This window comes from Euleptes europaea, chromosome 4, assembly GCF_029931775.1.
Source record: "Euleptes europaea isolate rEulEur1 chromosome 4, rEulEur1.hap1, whole genome shotgun sequence".
Lineage (NCBI taxonomy): Eukaryota > Metazoa > Chordata > Lepidosauria > Squamata > Sphaerodactylidae > Euleptes > Euleptes europaea.
In genome coordinates, this window is record NC_079315.1 from 25,760,367 (window position 1) to 25,779,633 (window position 19,267).

Below are 19,267 nucleotides of genomic sequence, written 5' to 3' on the forward strand. Positions count from 1 at the left end.
TTACCTACGACGGGATGAACTTTTTATTAAGAGGCAGATAGAGGTGAAGGGGAAGTCAAAAAAATTTTTTTTTCCATTTTTCTTTTTTCTTTTTTTTATTATAAGATATGGAACTATAACAACTCTAAGTTAGAATTGAAATTTGATATTGTTATAGATGTTGTTCAATGTAATGGAAAACTTCTAGTATAAAACCTAATAAAATTTATATATATAAAAGAGACTGGAGGACTTTTATGCACAGCCGGGGAAGCGTGTTCCCCAGACGAGGCAGCCTTCCTGGGGGGCTCCGCAATGGCAGACCGGCGTTGACAGCCGGGAGGATCCCTGGAGACCTACGTTCCAGGGGATGGATGGTAATGAGGAATGCCAGCACCTGTCCCATCCGAAGCAAGAGTTCGTGAGACAAGTAATGGGGTGGTGGGGCCGGATAGAGGGACTTTTCCGGGAGGTGGCTGACCTCTGTCAGATGCAGTTGGCACCGCCGCGGTCCCAGCAACCCACTCCCACCATTGCCCCTGCACCTGCCATGCCGCAGGGGGCCGGCGCTCCACAGGCACCCGCCGCACCCGACCAACCCACCACGCCGGGACAACCTGCCCCCTACACTCCACTGTCAGCTCCACGGAGGGAGCTGCGAGTCTCCTTTGACAGTTCAGGAGAAAGGCTTCCCTACTTTTTACTACAAGTAAATGGCTTCATGAGAAAGCAGGGGGCTACCTTCATTTCGGAGGAGAGTTGTGTGCGTTATGTGGCTTCGCTGCTGGAGGGAGAAGCGGTGAGCTGGGTGGTCCAGCAGTTCGACCTTCGTTCCCATGTGCTGCGCTCCCTGGATGTTTTCATGTTGGCGCTTAAATGGCGCTTTGAGGACCCTTTGCAGAGTGAGAGGGCCAAGACGGCTCTCCTTCAGCTTTGCCAGGGAACCAAGACAGTGATGCAGTATACGAGTGAATTTTGATTGCTTACTAGTAAAGTGGTGGACTGGAGCAAAGCCACCCATGTGCAGTATTTCCGAGAAGGACTAAATTTAGAAATTCTTCACTGGGCCTTTATGCAAGGCGACCCTACTGATCTGGAGAGGTGGATTTTACTGGCGGTGGACATGGAGAATCGCCAGCAGCTCTTGAACTTATCAAGGGAGCGCAAGGCGCTAGGTTCGGGGCCACGACCGCCAAAGAGGGCGGTCGACTCGACGGTGTGTGGCGGTATGGGACACTTTGCTGCTGCTTGCCCTTCCCGCCCCGAGCGACCTCCGACATCTCCGCGCTCGACCAAGGAGGAGGAGGCTCAACCCGAAGGCAAAGAGCGCCACAAGAGTTCCACGCTTGGAAGGCGAGGGTCCTCCGCACTCAACCTCGCCCTACCCGGCAGAGGACGAGGGCACAGCACCACTTGATACAATGGGATCGCGGATTACAAATCCAACCATGACGAGCTTGGACAACTCGTCAACTTCAGAGGAGGATGGGACTTGGGGACCCTCCGCACTCAACCTAGTCCTGACCGGCCAGGACCCAGCACCACTCAATCCAACGGGATTGCGGATTACAAATGGGACCAGGTCAAGCCCCGACAACTCATCAGCATCCGAAGGCAATCACCAGACAAAAAACGGACCAGGTCTACTGGAGTCGGAGCTCCACAGCAGACTGCTTCAGTCGAGAAGCCAAGAGCTCCACAGATGGTGAGCGACATGGAAGAAACTGTGTTTCTAGACGTTGTGTTACAGGATTTTAGAGGGGGGGGCAAATGACAGTGAAAGCTTTGATAGACTCGGGATGTGCATGAACCTTAATCAACGAAGAGACTTTCAAGGCTTTAAAAGTGAAAGCCGTGCACTCACCCCAACCCATACAATTTGCTCAGATGGATGGCAGTGAGCACACGATTCAGTCTACTTGGATGTGGTTACAGAAGAATTTGGAATGGGCTAAGCAAAAGTACAAAGCCCAAGCCGATAAGCATCGCTCTCCAGGAGGGGGACTTAGTGTACCTGTCCACTAAAAACATACGGTCCCTGCACCCATGCAAGAAACTCAGTGAAAAGTTTATCGGTCCTTTTCCCATAGCGAGAATCATCAATCCAGTAACTGTAGAACTCCTCCTCCCTAAAGCTTTAAGAAAGATCCATCCCGTGTTCCATGTCAGCCTCCTAAAACCACACATCCCCTCACCTGAGTGGCATCCTGAAGTTTCCCCAGGGGAGCCTAGCATGGTGGGGGCGGGGGAGAACATTTTGAAGTTTCCAAGATCCTCGATTCCCATATCCACAGGGGGGGGGGGGCTCCAATACCTTGTTCGTTGGAAACATTTTGGCCCTGCTTAGGATGAGTGGGTGGCGCATCATCACGTCTCCACCCCGAGGTTGGTACGCCAATTCCATGCGTTGTACCCAGAATGTCCCTCTCCGTCTGACATGGGGGGAGGGGGATCTTAGAGGGTCCATCCAGTTTTTCATGTCAGTTTGTTAAAACAGTATGTGCCTGCGTCTCAGTGGCATCCAGAAGAGCCTCCAGAGGTTCCCGAAATGGTGGGGGGGAGGAGTACTGTGTGGTTTCCAAGATCCTTGACTCCCACATTCATGGGGGTGGGGGTGGAGTACCTAGTCCGTTGGAAACATTTCAGTCCCGCCCATGATGAATGGGTTAAACATTGTCACATCTCCGCCCCTCGCCTACTGCGTCAATTCCATGCTTCGTATCCAGATAAACCCGCCCCATTGGCTGAAGTGGGGAGGGGGGAGCCCTAGGGGGGGCAGAACGTGAGCCCACTTCTCCAGCCTGTCAAGATCATCCTGCATCTTGGCTCTGACTTCTACCATTTTTTGTACCCCTCCTAATTTAGTATCATCTGCAAATTTATTAAGCATCCCCTCTATTCCTTCATCCAAATCATTTATAAGGATGGTGAACAACATAGGGCCCAGCACAGATCCCTGAGGAACTCCACTAGTCCCTTCTCTCCAAGTGGATGAGGAACCATCAACTAGCACTCTTTGGGTACGATCTGTCAACCAGTTGCAGATCCACCTAATAATAGGATCTAACCCACATTTTCCCAATTTGTCAACTAGAATACTATGTGGAACCTTATCAAAAGCCTTACTGAAATCTAGATAAACTATGTCTACAGCATTCCCCTGATCCAGCAAGGTAGTAACTTTCTCAAAAAAGGAGATAAGATTAGTCTGACATGACTTATTCTTGAGAAACCTGTGCTGGCTCTTAGTGATCAGATCCATCCTTTCTAAATGCTCAAGGGCTGACTGTTTGATGATTTGTTCGAACACTTTTCCTGGTATTGAAGTCAAGCTGATGGGTCGGTACTTACCTGGATCCTCCTTTTTCCCCTTCTTGAAGATGGGGACAACATTTGCCCCCCTCAAATCTTCTGGCACCTCACCTGTTTGCCAAGACTTTTCAAAAATAATGGACAGAGGTTCCGAAAATACACCTGCAAGTTCTTTGAGTACCCTTGGGTGCAATTCATCTTGCCCAGAGGATTTTGTTTCATTTAAAGAAACCAGGTGTTTGTGCACTACCCCAATGCCAATTCTAGGCTGCAAATCCCTTCCCTCATCACATGTTCTGTTTATGCCATGTTGAGCACCACTTCCCTCATGAGAAAAGACTGAGGAAAAGTAGGAATTGAGGAGTTCTGCCCTCTCTTCATCTCCTGTTACAATTCCACTTTTTGGTCCACGCAATGGGCTTATCTTGTCCTTGTTCTTACTCTGTACATAGGAAAAGAACCCTTTTTTGTTGCGTTTAGCATCTCTTGCTAGCCTAAGTTCATACTGATCTTTAGCTTTCCTAACACTCTCCCTACAAGCACTAGTTATTTGTTTATATTCCTCTTTGGTTAAAAGGCCCTCCTTCCACTTCCTAAATGAGTCTTTTTTTATTTCTCAACTCTTTAAAAAGCTGTTTATGGAGCTACCCTGGCCTCTTTAGGCTCCTCCCATTTTTACTTCTCATAGGAATGGTTTGGGATTGCGCCTTCAGTATTTTATTTTTAAGAAACGCCCACCCTTCTTGAACTCCCTTCTCCTTAAGTATTTCTGACCATGGGATTCTACCTAGCATAAGTTTATTAAAATTTGCTCTTTTAAAGTCCAACCTATATGTCTGACTACATACTGGTTTTCCTTTCCCTAAGATTGTAAATTCCAAGAGTACGTGGTCGCTACTACCCAGGTGCCTACTACTTTAACCTCATCAACCAGTTCTTCCCTGTTGGGTTAGAATCAAGTCTAAGATAGCAGATCCCCTTGTTTCCCTGTCCACTTTCTGGAATAGGAAGTTGTCAGTAAGACAAGTCAGGAATTTATTGGATCTTGCATTTTTAGCAGCGTTGGACTTCCAACAGATATCCGGGTAATTAAAATCTCCCATGACCACCATGTCCCGTCTCTTTGAGAACTTTGTGATCTGGTCTAGGAGCGTCCCATCCAAGTCCTCTGCCTGGTATGGTGGTCAATAGCAGACCCCCATGAGAATATCACAATTATTTCTTATTCCTTTTATGTTTACCCATAGAGTCTCGACTACACTACCATGCACAGATTCATGTACTTCTTCACAAGTGTACACATCTTTGACATACAGTGCTACTCCTCCCCCCTTCCTTATCAATCTATCCCTTTTAAACAAGTTGTACCCCTCAATCTTAATATTCCAATCATGAGTGACATCCCACCAAGTTTCGGAAATGCCTATTAGGCCAAAATCCCCTTCCTGTATTATGGCTTCGAGTTCTTCCTGCTTGTTTCCCATACTCTGTGTATTAGTGTAAAAGCATTGGAATTCGTGGTTTATGTGCCCTGAGGTTTTCGTTTCTGTACTTACCTATGAGTTTATGTTTCCTTGCATACATGCCACTCCCTGCAAATCTTTATTGTTCTCGTCTCCAGGTATTATCAGCATACAAAGCTTTAAATTGTTGTCTCACTCCCCCATAGGATTTAGTTTAAAGCCCTCCTGATCAGGTTTGCAAGGCTCTCACCAAACACATTTTTTCCTACCCTCATGAGGTGTAAACCATTCCCCGACGGAAGAGCTTCTTCTCGAAAGCATAAGCCATGGTCCAGAAATCCAAACCTTTCTTGAAGACACCACCTACGCAGCCAGTCATTAATTTGTAGTATTCGTCTTCCCTTCCTAAGCTATGACCTTCAACAGGCAGAACTGACGAAAACACAACCTGCGCCCCCAAGTCCTTCACCTTCTCACCCAGAGCCATGTAGTCTCTTTTAATACATTCTGGGCTGTGCCGGGCAATATCATTTGTTCCCACATGAACAAGCAAGAAAGGGTAATAATCTGTGGGCTTGATGAGTCTTCCTACCCTTTCCGTCACTTCCTGGATGCGTGCACCAGATAAACAGCAGACCTCTTGGGACAAGTCAGGTCGGCATACTTTAGACTCCACCCCTCTCAGGAGGGAATCCCCAATTACAAAAACACGCCTCTTTCTAAATTGTGGGGCGAAAGATCGAGTCCTCTCATGTGCAGGAGCCTGAGGAATTTCTTTCACACTTTGGGGGATAGCCCTTGTTCCAGTGGTCCAGTATCTATTGGGAGATCCTGGAACCGATTGCTGAGCAAGAGAGGATCAAAATGTGTCCTGATTTTCCTACTCCTGTGGGCCACATTCTTCCATGCATCCTCCTCCTGTGTTGCTTGTACCTCCACTTGTTCAGATTCCTTACTCTCCTGCTCCTGTTGCTCGCTAAAGAGAGCTTCATGAGTTCTGTCCATGAACTCTTCACCTTGGATAAAGAATGTAATACTTTATAAATACAAAACAGAAGTAGAGATAGGGTTGCCAGGTCCCTCTTCTTAACCGGTGGGAGATTTTTGGGGCGGAGCCTGAGGAGGGCGGGGTTTGGGGAGGGGAGGGACTTCATTGCCATAGAGTTCAATAGCCAAAGCGGCCATTTTCTCCAGGGGAACTGATCTCTATCGGCTGGAGATCAGTTGTAATAGCAGGAGATCTCCAGCTAGTACCTGGAGGTTGGCAACCCTATACATTTCCCAGGGTTTTCTTCAATACCTTGGAGCCTGGATTTTGAAGATCCAGGAAGGGGAGGGAGCAGGAAGAGAGGCAAGAAGAAAATAAGCTTCCTGCCTTCCCACTGGCTGGTTCTGTGATGGCTGTGTAGGCACCTGGCTAGAGTCAAAGGAATAAAGGTTCAGGGATGAATAGAAATATTACAGGGCAGAGAGAGTGGAACAAGGACCCAGAAAACTTCTAAGGTTTCAACAAGGTGTTTGTCAACAAGGTGTTTGTGTAAAATGTGGAAAGCAGTGTAAGGCTTTGAGGGGAGATGTTATATATTCAGAGCCATTATTGGAGTGATTTGTCATATTAAAAACAACAACTCTATTTAAGTATTTGGTTGTAGGGTAGGTTGTTGTTGTTGTTGTTGTTGTTTTAACCTACACTGCAAACACTGCATCACAAATTACCCTAGAAGGACATAGTTTGATTTGGAAACAAGCTTTGCTGTTCATTAGTATAACAAGGTCTGTTTTCAAACAAAAATACGTCAGTTTTGAACTCGAGTCGGAGGACTGCTTTTGTTAGGTCTCTATTAGAAGCGAAACCAACCTAATCAGGAAAATCCATTGGAGTTGAAGCAGCAAATAATCCGTTGAAGGCACATTTGAAGGGAAATTGCCTGTTTTCCAAGAACAAGCATGTAAAAGAGCTGTCACTCTCACCAAGTAAAGGCAGGGCGGGTAAGTTTTGCTTTAGCAATTTACCTTAGGAATTCTCCAACTCTGAACAAAGAGTTTCATGGAGAAGTGTAGGGTCCTTTCCAGTGTAACATTCAGTGATCCATCACCCTGCTTCCCTCACTGGTGAGACAGATAATCCCAGGAAATCTACAAACCGACCAGGAAAGTCCCCTCCCAGCATCTGGTTTTCAAGAATATATTGCCTTTGAGCACGCTATTTAGCTGTCTTCCATGGATTTCACAGAATTCACCCCCTAGCAGCCCTAACTTGCCAGATGGAGGGAAGGGACAGGGAGAACCCACGTTGCAATTTTTTTCTGTTTTAATGTTGCTTCAATCCTCTGTGAGGTTGAACTGCCTTATACTGAACCAGACCCTTGGTCCATCAAAGTCAGTATTGTCTACTCAGACCAGCAGCGGCTGTCCAGAGTCTCAGGCAGAGCTCTTTCCCATCACCTAATTCCCTGGTTCTATCCCTGGAGATGCCAGGGACAGAACCTGGGACCTTCTGCATATCAAGCAGATGCTCTACCACTGGGAAGGAGGTAAGATATGGGCTCATACCACATTTTCCTTTTATAACCCAGGGTGTTTCAGTCCCACATATTGGGCTTGGAGGAGGAGTAAAGGTAGCACAAATAGCCTCAGTCCCACTGGTGAGTGGGGCAGTGAACACTCCTGGGGTGGGAGGAAGAAGTTGCCAGACTCCCACGGGTACCAGACAGCGGCGTGGAAGGCATCAGTCTGTGCAGAGAAACCATGTTGGTGACAGTGAAGGAGATGATTCAGAAGCGCCAAGGAAGCATCACCTTTGCATTCGCAGGAAACACTTTCTTGGAAGCAGCCATTTGCAATGGTGGCTGAATATGGAGTGCCATTTAAGGATGCCGCTGCCCTCGCTTCTCTGATGCCACCCTGTTCAAAAGCCAGAGTGCCTAACATCCCATCCTGCCTCACTCTCTAGGCATCTTTAAACACAGTGCAGCAAGCCACACACGCCCAATGAAGCTTTCTGAACTCCCAGGGAGCCCCGTCAAGCTTGCTTAGCTTGTCCCTCTGTGTTTCATGAATGTTAGATGCTCCAGTTTCTGGATCAGAGGTGGGGTTATGGTGAAATTATGGCAGAAGCAGCTACCCCCCCCCCCAATTCATCTAAGATTACTGCCTTACCTAACTAAGTTGCCAACTGCCAGGTAGTAGCAGGAGATCTGCTAATTCAACTGATCTCCAGCCGATAGAGATCAGATTATCAGGAGAAAAATGGCTGCTTTGGCAATTGAACTCTATGGCATTGAAGTCCCTCCCCAAACCCCACCCTCTTCAGGCTTCACCCTCAAAATCTCCCACCGGTTGAGAAGAGGGACCTGGCAACCCTATACCTAACTGTGGAGCCAGCTGCGGCTGCCTCTATCATAGAAAGACACTTGGCTTGAAACTAAGCAACATTTTGTCGAGCTTCTAAACATTTTGACATTGGTCCCAGCTAGGGCTCCTCCAAGTGGGGCCTGGAGTTCTCCCAGAATTACAACTGACCTCCAATGCTGCAAAGATCAGTTCTCCTGGAGGAAATGGCAGCTTTGGGTGTGTGTGTGGCAGGGTAGACCCTATGGAAACATATCTCAGCTGAGCTCACTCTCCTTCCCAAAATCTGCCTTCCCCAGGCTCCTCCCTCAAGTCTCCAGGAATCTGTAGTGTTGCCAACCTCCAGGTGGTGGCTGGAGATCCCCTGCTATTACAACTGATCTCCAGCCGATAGAGATCAGTTCACCTGGAGAAAATGGCTGCTTTGGCAATTGGACTCCATAGCATTGAAGTCCCTCCCCTCCCCAAACCCTGCCCTCCTCAGGCTTCACCCCAAAAACCTTCCGCCAATGAGAGGGACCTGGCAACCCTAGGAATCTCCCAGTCCAGCAATCCTAGTTGCACCCCTGTGGCAGCCATTTTGTGATTGGCTTTTCCCAAGACAGACACATTGTGGTGGTACCCACAACCCTTTATCTAAATTGGAAAAGTGCCCACAGGTTAAATAAGTTTGGGGACCCCTGCCCTTGGGTAATACCTAAGTGAACCATCATAGTGTATTCTAGTGTATTCTAACTATGTGATATCGAGCTCATGGAAGGCAGTGGCACAAGTTGCAGCCACTCTATATTCTTTTCTTGAGGAACAGTCTGTAATTGCTTCTGAAAGGGCCTAATAAGACACAAAGACATTCAGATGAGTGACTGATAATAGCTCAGCAGTTATATAGATCTAAGGATCTGAGATGTATATTACTGCTTTTAGAATTCAGAATCATCTCAGTATGATAATGTTAAAGGACTACCTTATTGGATCAGTCCAAATGTACATCTGGTCCAACGTTTTATTTTTTACAACCATCAGGCAGTTCCCTTAGGAAGCTTCTTACAGCTCACTCATTATGTGTTTCTAGGATCTGGTACACAAAAGTATAACTGCTTCTGAACATGAAAGTTCCATTATCAAGATGCTGGGGTGTGTGTGCATGTATACTTCAAAAAGTTGGCTGAGGTGAAGGACCTCAATTTCCTTCTCCTCTTTAGGCTGAAAAAAAGCAACAAACAAGCAACTTGCTTTTCTTCTTTTTAATGGCCACTGAGCAGAATGTGGGCTTTGGCCTGTTACTCATGCAGTCAGGACAGGGTTCCATAGCAACATGCACACACAATCCACTTCTTCCTGTTTTCTTTTCTTTGGGAGTGGGTGGGAAGGTGTCCATGCAAAGCCATATTTCCCAGTATTGTGAGATTTCCCCCAGGTGTGCAGGAACCCTTTTCTTTGTGTGTGATCCTATTTTGCTCCTGTACATTTTTTCTGATTGCCATAAAATCACCTGTTTTACTGTTAGAGTGAATGATGTTGTGGATATGCTAAAATTTCCACATAATACTTAATGTTAAACCTTGGAAGAAAGACAGTGATGCAAATCAGGAACTCGTGTTCTGTATCTTCATAGTGAGGTCAGCATTAGAACATACACTGAGTTCTGTTTATCCAACTTGAGACTCGTCTCTATGGGAGAGAGGACCGTGTGTTGAAAGCCACAGTTGGGTACCACTTTAGAAACGATAACTTGGAAGAGGTAAATAGGAATTGGATATAATGTGTGATTGGGAAAAGTAGAATGTTGTGATACTGCAGGGGGTAACATAAGGCAAAAGTATCCTTTCTCTTTATTTAACAATTCTGGTTAAATAACCTTCTCTACTCAATAGGTGGTGTGAGATACAAGGATTAAAAATGTCAGTATTAACATCTATAAAATTTGGAGGCATGAAGGAAAAATAAGTTACAGAATGGGGAGGGGGCTGCCACTGCAAATGACCCTGTGTTGAGTTTTCCCCACAATATTATGCCCAGCTTAACTTACCCAAGCATTACCTTGTGCCCCTCAGCAGCTGCCAGTGCTGTGGAATGGGGCAAGAAAAAATGATCTGTGTAATGACATCTGAGCATGAGGTAAACTCTATTGGATATAATGGAAGGGAGGGAAATATAACAGTGTGCTTCTGTTTTCAAAATCTTATGTTTTATTTCAGTGCTTCCAAAAATCTTATGTTTTATTTCAAAACGTCACTGATATTGATTTTATAATTTTCTTACAATTACTAATTTCAAAAAATATCTGCTAATTTATTTAGATATCTGATTAATTATTCCATTTCCAATTCCTGCTCCATTAATAAAAGCTACAGTCCTGCCAATCAGCTGTTAATTGGAGGGGGGTGAGCAAAGGTCTCATGACAATCCCAACAATGGGGTGTTCAAAAGAAGAAAGGAGCAGAGGTAGTTTGCCATTGCCCTCTGCAAAGCAACCTTGGTGGTCTCCCATCCAAGTACTAACTGTGGCCAATGCTGCTTAGCTTCCAAGGTCTAAAAAGATTGGGCTAGGCTGGGATATCAGTCTGGTGCTGAAATTTTAGCTTTTTGAACAGGGCTCCATGAGTACAGACCCAGCTGCTGGATACGAGAAGAAATCACACATATAATCGTTGGATGGACATACATGAAAGTGTACCCCAACCTGGATAGATACACTCATCATTTATTCTCAAGTCCTGATAAAATCCATGTGATCCTTCTGTTCTTCAGTAGCAAGGGATGTGTAAGCTCTAGCCCTGCGGCAAACCCATAAACAGATTTCAGCAGACGGCAAATCCATGAAAGCAGTTTTATTGGTTAGAATCGACAGGTTTCAGAAGCCATATTCAAAAGGACACTAGTAAGGGTCAAAGGCAAGGCACATAGTATACATGGGAGAGCAAAAGGAGATAACTGGTTACCCAGGAAAACCCCCCTTCCAACAGGCAGGAAGGAGTACTCGGCGATTCCCACAGTACGGGAATCTATGAAAAATAAACACGGGGCTTAGACTGGCCTTGGACAGAATAGCACAACAGCACCTGGAAGCAGCACAACAACACTACCACATACCATCCTCATGGTCTCCTCCTGACATTCTGCCCCCCTAAAGACCCCCCTTCACCCTCCCAGTGTGGGTTTGTGAGGGTAGGCAGCATGGAATTCTTGTACCAAGCTGGGGGCGGAGACATCACAGGCGTGCACCCGTTCATTCTGGGCGGGACTAAAATGTTTCCCACGGACCAGGTATTGAAGGGTACTGTAGCAAATGCGAGAATCCAGTATTTTAGCTACTTCAAAATGTTCCTCCCCCACCACCACCATTTCAGACACTTCGGGTTGTGGCTCAGGATGCCATTTTTGGGAAGGAACATACAGTTTTAAAAGACTGACATGGAACACAGGATGAATTCTCTGTAGAGACTTGGGCAAGGAGAGTTCTACAGTCACTGGATTAATAATCAGGGAAATGGGGAACAGACCCACTGGCACTGAGTTTATCGCACAGGCGGGTGGATCATAGGTTCTTGGTGGACAGATAGACGAGATCCCTCACCTTGCATTCCTTACCGGGGGAGCGATGTTTGTCAGCCTGACCTTGTACTTTCGTTTGGCTCGCTCCAGATTTTTAACCAGCCATGGCCAGGTTGTTTGAATGGAACACACCCATCTGGCCATGTCAGCTCCCCCCTCCTCCTCAGAAACATCAACATGACCAGCGGGGCCAAACTCTTTACCATGGACAACCTGGAAAGGGCTGAACCCTGTGGATTGGTGAATCACATTATTATAAGCATATTCAGCAAAAGGCAACAGGTCTACCCAATCATCTTGATGGTAATTAACATAACAGCGTAAATAGCATTCCTACTCTGCATTCACCCATTCAGTTTGACCATCCGTTTGGGGATGGAAGGCACTAGACAGTCGTTGTTCTACTCCGACCAATTTGAGAAAAGCTTTCCAAAATTTGGCCATGAAATTTGAACCCCTGTCCATCACTATCTTGCACAGAAAGGAATGGAGACAGAAGACATGTGACACAAAGAGGCGGGCCAATTTTGGGGTGGAAGGGATACCTGTGCAGGGTACAAGATGCACCTGTTTCGAAAACAGATCAGTAATCACCCAAAGAACTGTCTTTTCCCAACTAGGGGGTAGGTCCGTCATGAAGTCCATTGCAATCACTTCCCATGGTTTTGAGGGAGTCTCTAACGGTTGCAAAAGTCCCAGCGGTTTGCCCTGAGATCGTTTGGCTGCTGCACATATGGGGCAGCTGTGGATGAAGGTGTCCACATCTGACCGAATGTTTGCCCACCAAAACTGTCTCCGTAGCAAATGCAATGTCTTGAAATATCCGAAATGTCCTGCAGTCTTGGCGCCATGAACCAAACCCAAAACCTCCCCCCGCAACATTTCTGGAACATACAATTTAGAATCTTTGTACCAAAATTCCCCGCGTTTAATTAGAGTAGCTGGAAGGGCCTGCGAGGAAAGTTCTGCTTGATAACTGCGAAGAAGAGTCTCCTTAAAGGAATCAGTCAGTCCTTCCCCCTCCCCTCCGGTGTTGTGCCGGCAGGCAGCTGGACCGGTGACAGAGACGACAAAGGTGCGGGGAGTGACTGAATGGTGTGCTCAGGTCCCCGCACCTCTGGAATTGTGGCTGTCAGTCGCTCAGGGGGAGGAGGAAGTGAGGTGGGTGGCGCTGCTGGCTCATCCGGGCATGGGGCTTCCCCTCCCACCAAAAGTGGAGGAGGTGTTGATCAGGTCTGAGAACGGGTTTGTACAGCTAAGGTGGGCAATAGACCTCGTTGGGCAGGGGTGAAGAGCGACTCTGTGGACCAATCAACCTTGGTGGGATATTGGGGAAGTCTGGATAAAGTGTCAGCCAGAAGGTAATCGAAATTGGGCAAAGAAGTCCGCCCAGCGCATGTGCTTTGTGGACAGCTTGCGAGCCCCCGTTAGGGCCTCTAGGTTTTTGTGATCGGACCACACTTCAAAAGGCACCTTGGAACCCTCTAAAAACTGCCTCCACACTGTCAGGGCATGCTTTACCGCAGCGGCTTCTTTTTCCTAAACAGCCCAATTGAGTTTGGATTGAGTTAACTTTTTAGAAAAATAAGCGCAAGGATGCAAGTGCCCATCCTCCCCCCACTGCAGGAGCGCACCCCCCATCGCTACGTTGGAAGCGTCTACGTGCACTACAAATGGTTGATTGCAGTCTGGGTGCTGCAAAACAAGTTCGGATGTAAAAAGCTGCTTAAGACTATCGAAGGAGGCTTGACACTGGGGGGTCCACTCCACCCGGGCATTGGGTAAGGTGGCTGTATTCCCCTTTCCCTTAGTTTTAAGGAGGTTCATGATGAGTAGCGCGATCTGAGCGAAATGAGGTAGGAATGCCCTGTAAAAATTCGCGAACCCGAGAAATCTTTGGACCTGTTTACAGGTAGAGGGTGGCTCCCAACCGAGCAGCGCTTGCACTTTTTCAGGATCCATAGTCAGTCCCTGGTGCGAGAAAATATATCCTAGGAAAGTCAATTGCTTTTTATGGAACTCGCATTTAGACACTTTCGCATACAGCTGATTGTCTCTGAGACATTGCAACACCTCTCGAACCAAGGCAACATGCTCATCCATGGTTTTAAAGTAAATGAGAATATCATCTAAGTAGACCATCACTCCTTTGAACAGTAGATCATGGAGGATCTCATTAATGAGTTGCGTGAAGACCCCCGGGACCCCTTTTAATCCAAAAGGCATCACCATAAATTCGAACATCCCAAAGCAACTGGAAAAGGCTGTCAAAGATTCATCCCCCTCCCGGATTCTGACTCTGTAATAAGCCTCGACTAAGTCCAGTTTGGTGAAAATGTGTCCCTCCTTCAATTGTCCCAAGAGATCAGAAATGAGGGGGATGGGATAAGCATTCATTTGAGTAACAGCATTGAGTTTTCGAAAGTCAATACACAAACACAAATCTCCTGTTTTCTTATGCACAAAGAAAGCCGATGCCAAATAGGGCGCAGTGGAGGGTCGGATGAAACCGCAAGCCAAGTTCTTGTCTAAGAATTCGTGGAGCACCGTCCGTTCTGTAGGACTCATTGGGTAGACCTTACTCTTTGGCAGTTTTCCATTCCCCACCACTTCAATAGCACAGTCCGTCCGGCGGTGGGGGGGGGGTTAACACATCACACTCCTGCACATTAAACACATCTGCAAAGTCCTGATATTCGGGCGGCACTTGGGTCAGACTAGAGGTGTCCGAGGCCAGGGCAGGAGTTGGTTTGATTACGGTTTTAATGGCCACTTCATATCGGTGTAACTCACACTAGGGCTGTTGATTCAGTTCGGTCCGAACTGAAAATCAGCCGAATTTCCCCTTATTCGGTGGTTTTTAGTTCGGGAGGAACCGAACTCAAAACTGGCGGGCAACCGGGGAGCCGAATTCAGCGAGTTCGGGAGTTCGCGAATAAATCCGGCAAATTCGGGGCCGTCAGTAAGCAGCATAACCGTCAGTAAGCAGCATTCTCCTCCCCCGGCCAATCGGTGGCCAAGCTGGGTCTTCTTCTTTTTTGTATTGTAAAATTCAATAAAAAAATTATTTTTTAAAAAAAGGATTGAGTACTGGAGGAATCAGCTGATGTGCGGCCCGGCCAGGGAGAGAGAGAGAGAGAGCGAAATCCTCGTGTGTGTGTGTGTGGGGGGGGTGCTTGTGCACATTTGCTCCTTTCTGTGGCTGCAGGGGGCGTATTTTTGGGGGTACAGACACAAAACTTTCAGTGGAGCTTCAGATGAAGCTTCTTAAGATACCCCCAAGTTTTGTAAACATTGGGTCAGGGGGTCCCAAGATATGGGGCCCCCCCTTTTTCTTTCCATGGCTGCAGGGGGCGCATTTTGGGGGGTACAGACCCCAAACTTTCAGTGGAGCTTCAGATGAAGCTTCTTAAGATACCCCCCAAGTTTTGTAAACATTGGGTCAGGGGGTCTCGAGATATGGGCTCTCCCCCTTTTCCCTCCCCCCTTTTCCATTTATGTGGCTGCAGGGGGCGCTTTTTTGGGGATATAGCCCCCAAACTTTCAGCATAGCTTCAGACAATCATTCTTAAGATACCACCCAGGTTTTGTAAAGATGGGTTCAGTGGGGGCAGAAATATCGCCTCCCCCCTTTTCTCTTTCCGTGGCTGCAGGGGGTGCATTTTTGGGGGTGCAGATCCCAAACTTTGAGCGGAGTTTCAGACAAGTGTTCTTAAGAGACCACCCAAGTTTTGAGAACATTGGGTCAGGGGGTCCCGAGATATGGGCTTTCCCCTTTCCCCCTATTGGGATGAATGGATCAGCCGATCCTGTGTGTGCATCTCCAGAGCAAAACGTACCGTGCCTAATTGGAATCATCTTGGATTACAAGTCCTCCTCAGCCCCTCCTGATGGAACAGAAGACAGCCACAGTAAGACCCCTTTGGGGGCTTTAATCTATAATTTTTCTCCTGTGTATGTGTGTGTGTGTGTGTGTGTGTGGGAAAGCAGAGTCTGTGTGTGTGTGGGGAGGGAGCAGTTTCTGTGGGTGGGGGGGAAGCCAAAGGGGGCTTTCATCGGTTCTGCCTGGGGTGTGTGTTCCCCCTCGAGTCTCTCGCTCCCTGGTTTGAGGGGGGAGGTTTCACTTGTGTGTCTTCTGGTTTTCCCTGTTGCAAAGGTGTTGTTTTACAAGGTTGTGTTGCTTTGCAGTTGCTTTGCAAACTGTTGTTGGGGCTGGGAGCTTTGTGCGTGGGCGGCAAGCTCTGCTGAAAGATGCACATTAAGGATGGGGGGGCCCTTTCAGGGCCCATATCTCAGCCCCCCCTGACCCAATCTTTACAAAACTTGGGGAGTCTTTCAATAAATGTCCTTTGAAGCTCTGCTGAAAGTTTGGGACCTCTAACCCCAAAAATGCCCCCCCCAGAGCCGCGGAAAGGCACGATTGTGTTTTTAATGGCTTTATTCGGCCGAATTTTTTCCCTGAACTTTGAATTCCCGCCGAATTGAACGGACCCAAAGTGGGGGAGTTCGGACTTCGGCATATCCCAAATCTAAGCGGGCCGAATTCGGCCGAATCTGAACTATACCGAATTTTTTTAAATTCAACAGCCCTAACTCACACAGTGGGCTATTGAACATTAAAGTCTCAGCTTCCCAGTCTATGGTGGGACTGTATCCTTTGAGCCAATTTGCTCCTAACACCACAGCATATCAAACATTGGGCACAATAGTAAAGTTGATTTGTTCCCAATGGTGGCCAATTCCCATCGCCACTCCGTCAGTGTGACAGTCGACTGCCCCCCCCGAAATCACTGCCATCCATTTGAGCAAATTGATCGTACAATGACAGCAGTACAAAAAAATCAACTAATTAAGCTAAGTCTTCTTTGTGCTTTCTTTCAGATCATGAAATCCTTGCACCGGGAAAGTAAATCAAGGATTGGCTGTAGATCTACCAATAGAAGTTCTTTAGTAAAGACAATTGTGCTAGATACAGCTAAGAACTCAAAATGTGCCATTTGCTTAGAAAGAATCCAAGATGCTACTTACCTGAACCCTTGCAACCACCGTTTCTGCTTTGCTTGTATTCAGAAGTGGTCTAAAAAGAAAGTAATATGTCCACTCTGTAAGCAACGATTCCATTCATTCTTTCACATTGTGAACACAAAAGGCACATTTTGTGAATATGTTCTACCTTTGAGTGATGACTCCTTTCCTCATTCTGAAAGCAGGAGAGGTCACACATCAACTTCCTCTCAAAGATCTATGTCACCACCCGACAGTGGGATAGTGCATGATGAAATTAGAGGAACTCTCAGTCAAAAGGATATTTATCAGCTGATGAGACAGTTTGCAGTAACAAAGAGACCTGGAAATATAGATGTAATAACCCTTGGGAAATTTAAAGCCCATGCTGCCATTCAGTTTAGGAGAGCTCTGTACCATGCTGGCATCCTTGTTCAAAAAGCTCACCATACAGATTTGTACCAAAATGCTTCAGCAGAATATTTCAGTAGGCACCCGGGTACCTTTGACAGGTTAATCCCTTGGCTGAAGCGGGAATTAAAAGTGTTGTGTGGGAATCAAAAGTCATTGATTCAGACTTTGCAGAGTTTCATTCTAAATAAAATGACTCAGCATGATCTGCAGAGCAAGGAGTTTGAAGATTTCCTACGGCCCCACTTGCATCATTTCACCCACCACTTTTTGCATGAACTCATCAGTTTTGTACAATCGCCATTCACTATCAAGAAATATGACTGGCATTCCTTATATGCATGCCCAGTTCTTCCAAAGGAAGATTCTGATTCTTTCATTTCTTCTGCAACTTCCGACGATGAGCATTCCCAGTTTCCTGATGACAATCAGGCACCCGAAGGTGACAATAATTTAGATGGCGGAAACCTAGGATACTCACACTCTAGCTCAGAAAAGGATTCATCTGCTATGTTCACTGTGGCAGATGGCACACAATATCCTAACAAAGAAGGAAATAATTTGGAAGACTTGACCAGTTCTGGTATAGAAAAAGATGGACATTCATCAGATAACTTTATTCAAAAGCAGCTGATTAAGTTGCCATCAAACTCAACAGTACAACCATCACCTTTACATAATCAGACACTTCCAGGCAAGAATGAAAATGAAGAGATGGGAGAACTGCATCCTGTTCAGTCATACATCTCAAAGAACATTGAACCTTTTGAGGATTCCTCAAAGTTATTAGCATCAGGTGACTATAATGTATCTAATTTTGATCATGGAGATGCTGCGGCAATCTCCAATAAGCAAAATGTCCCAAAAGGAGAAACAATCCAATTGCCACAACCAGATATGTGCACAAACAACTCGAGACGCTCCTCTTCAGAAAAATGTGCAGCAGTATCCCCTGGCAAGAAGAACATATTAAAAAAGGGTAGATCAAGGAGTACTGAATGGTATTCGGAGGAAGGGCATGGAAGGCAAGGTAGAGCAAGAAACCATCATGAAAGAAGGCAAAATACAAATTACGCCAGAGTTGGAGAACGGAGGCCTAGAACAGAGTCAGGGAAATCAAGATATAAAGATATAAGCGCATTTCACAGGAACGAAATTATTTTGCCGTTCAAAAGTGAGAGCACTGTCACTACTAACATAAGCAAGTCAAGGTATCAGCAGAGTCCTCATTTTACGAAATTACGGAACAGAGACTATGATAGTTTAAGGAACAGTCTTGCCAGTGAACCAAGCTGGAGATACCTTTACTACAAACAAGACTATGAAAGATATAAGTATGAAGAATTCTTGCGTCAAAAGGCCGGCAGACCCAGATTTTGTCATCCAAATACGCTGACTGGCTCCAAGGAGAGATCATATTTCTCCCCAGAAACATCGTCCTATCAAGAAAGTCTTGCTAGAGGATGGAATTATTCGGAGAGACACAGCAGCACAGGGAGGCCAAAGGTCAGATTTGTTGCAGGGGGACTAGAGAGAAGGTCTTATGAAAAGCTAGGTAGGAAAAGGAGGCACAAATCACACCACCTGGAATCTGGCCAAGCAAAGGGAGGAACAAGGTATTTTCAGGATTATATTGGGTAGCTCGAGGTGTTGCTACCAATCTTGATGCAATAAAAAAGACCACAATGAACAATAGGAAGGGAAGGCCATAGAAGACATAGCTGAACGTTAACAAGGGCAACTCTATAAAAGAGCTGAAGGCAACAGCCTCACAAAAAGAAAGGCCATAAAGATAAATACAAAATGGAATAGGTTGAAGAGGTGTCTTTTTTCTTCTTCCTCTCCGAATGTGATTTTGCCCTGTGGGTCTTAAGGATGAAATAAAAAAAAAATATTTATTGATGCATACATATATGTCATTCAGTTTCAGTCGTGCACCTTCTCGGAGTCTTGGGAACAGGGAAGAACAAATTAAAAATAAAAGCAATTATATATACTAAAACAAAATACCCAATTAGATTAAAGTTACAGAAGGCTCATATTTTTATTTTCTCCTGGGGAAAGCAGCTGCTGAGAACAGCATATTTGTAATAACAGCGATGGAACAGTATCACCTTTTTCCTGATGGATGCTCTTTCTTCATGAATATGAATCTTCTGGCCCCAGGTGAAAAACCAGGCACACAAAAAGGT

The 19,267-nt window shown here is 46.2% G+C and overlaps 1 protein-coding gene across 1 annotated transcript; it reads left to right on the top strand.

The window, feature by feature from the left end:
• Positions 1-1,427: 1,427 nt before the first annotated feature.
• LOC130476944 (E3 ubiquitin-protein ligase Topors-like) lies at positions 1,428-18,716 on the top strand. Its single transcript, XM_056848953.1, has 3 exons — positions 1,428-1,684; positions 10,160-10,223; positions 16,542-18,716. The coding sequence occupies exons 1-3, from the start codon at positions 1,428-1,430 to the stop codon at positions 18,714-18,716; spliced, it is 2,496 nt and encodes an 831-aa protein (XP_056704931.1).
• Positions 18,717-19,267: the final 551 nt, after the last annotated feature.

Bases quoted from the DNA above. Each gene is read 5' to 3' on its own strand.
- LOC130476944 (XM_056848953.1), top strand. From the start codon at position 1,428: ATGACGAGCTTGGACAACTCGTCAACTTCAGAGGAGGATGGGACTTGG. The intron at 1,685-10,159 runs GTGAGCGACATG...TGTGCCCCTCAG, and splicing joins AGCCAAGAGCTCCACAGATG to CAGCTGCCAGTGCTGTGGAA. The intron at 10,224-16,541 runs GTAAACTCTATT...GCTTTCTTTCAG, and splicing joins TAATGACATCTGAGCATGAG to ATCATGAAATCCTTGCACCG.